Source organism: Tetrahymena thermophila, assembly GCF_000189635.1.
Source record: "Tetrahymena thermophila SB210 genomic scaffold scf_8255209, whole genome shotgun sequence".
Lineage (NCBI taxonomy): Eukaryota > Ciliophora > Oligohymenophorea > Hymenostomatida > Tetrahymenidae > Tetrahymena > Tetrahymena thermophila.
In genome coordinates this window covers 1-1,291 of record NW_002476794.1, presented here as the reverse complement: position 1 = coordinate 1,291, position 1,291 = coordinate 1, and the positions used below count along the sequence as shown (strand labels likewise).

At 22.9% G+C, this 1,291-nt stretch overlaps 1 protein-coding gene across 1 annotated transcript; it reads left to right on the top strand. All coding sequences in view use genetic code 6, as the record gives it.

The window, feature by feature from the left end:
- Positions 1 to 435: 435 nt before the first annotated feature.
- Positions 436 to 1,250, top strand: TTHERM_02223810 (hypothetical protein; the record flags this gene model as incomplete). Its single annotated transcript, XM_001028648.2, has 2 exons — positions 436 to 455; positions 653 to 1,250. The coding sequence occupies 2 exons, from the start codon at positions 436 to 438 to the stop codon at positions 1,248 to 1,250; spliced, it is 618 nt and encodes a 205-aa protein (XP_001028648.2).
- Positions 1,251 to 1,291: the final 41 nt, after the last annotated feature.

The following is a 1,291-nucleotide window of genomic DNA, read 5'->3' as shown; positions in this document are numbered from 1 at the left end:
TACCTTTATTTTTGTTTTGGGTAATTATTATCACGTTATTCATTTCATGGAGAATAAGAATCAAAAGAAATAAATTAACAGAACCAATATAGCTTTATAAATATGGATTCATTTGTGGAGATTACAAAACAAAATATTTCTATTGGGAATTTTTGAGGATTCTTTTAAGACTTAGCATAGTGCTAGTGGGAAACATCTTTGCTGAGAACCTTTTAATATTGAAATCGAATTTTGCTGTTTTAGTGATTCAAATTTATAATTACTGCTTGATAAAACTGAGTCCATACATAAATAAAAATTCTCTTAAAATAGACTATTACTTTAACTAATGCATTTGCTTGCTCTTCCTTCTGAATCCGATAACATATTATACTTAAAATGTTGCTATATACTAAACAGCTTATATTGCTTAATTTGTCATAAATTTAATTTGTTATGCCATGTTTTTGTTAATGGTAATTGGCTTTGTTGTTAACAAAAATGAGAAATTAAATAAATATTTGACATAAAAAATTCCTTTCTTGAACCGTTTTTTATAAAAGCCTTTTGTAAGCTTTAAAAGATTTTCCCTATGGAAAAAAGTGAAGTAAATAATTTTAAATATTTTATTTAATTTATATTTAAAACTATTTTTCTTAATTTAAATAAATAGGAAACACTTTGATAAATATCAAAAAGCTAAAAAAGGTAAATAAAAAATAAAAACAAATAGTCTTGAGTCTAATTAACAAAAAATTATATTGAACATAAATGAAAAATAACCTCATGATAATAAGCAAAATACCATTGATCTTGATTTTAATACTCCAAAGAATTCAGAAATAGCCTTTATTAATTTGAAGAACTCTCCTGATTTTTATAAATCTGCTTAAAATATTAAAAGTTTAAATAGCTCTATATAATCTCCTATCCGTTCAACTAGACATATTATGCCTTCTTACTAAAAAAGCAACTTTTAAAATTTATAAAATTAAGAATAAAATACATCCTTACATTACAAAAAAAATGTAGAAGAATTTGAACAAAAACCTATTTAAAAGACAATTGAAGATAAAAAGGAAACTTAAAGTATACATATAGTTTCAGAGATTGCTTCTATATCGGATTTAAATTTGGAAGAAAACACTTAAGTAAATTAGATGTTTAATGTGGCATTTTTTTAATCACAATATGAGCTCTTATAAAAGATGAAAGAGGACATTTATAAAAATTAATAACAAAGTAGTGAGTAATTATCTAATAATCATTGAGTACTTTATTAAAATACATGCTTCTATTGAATAAATAAATA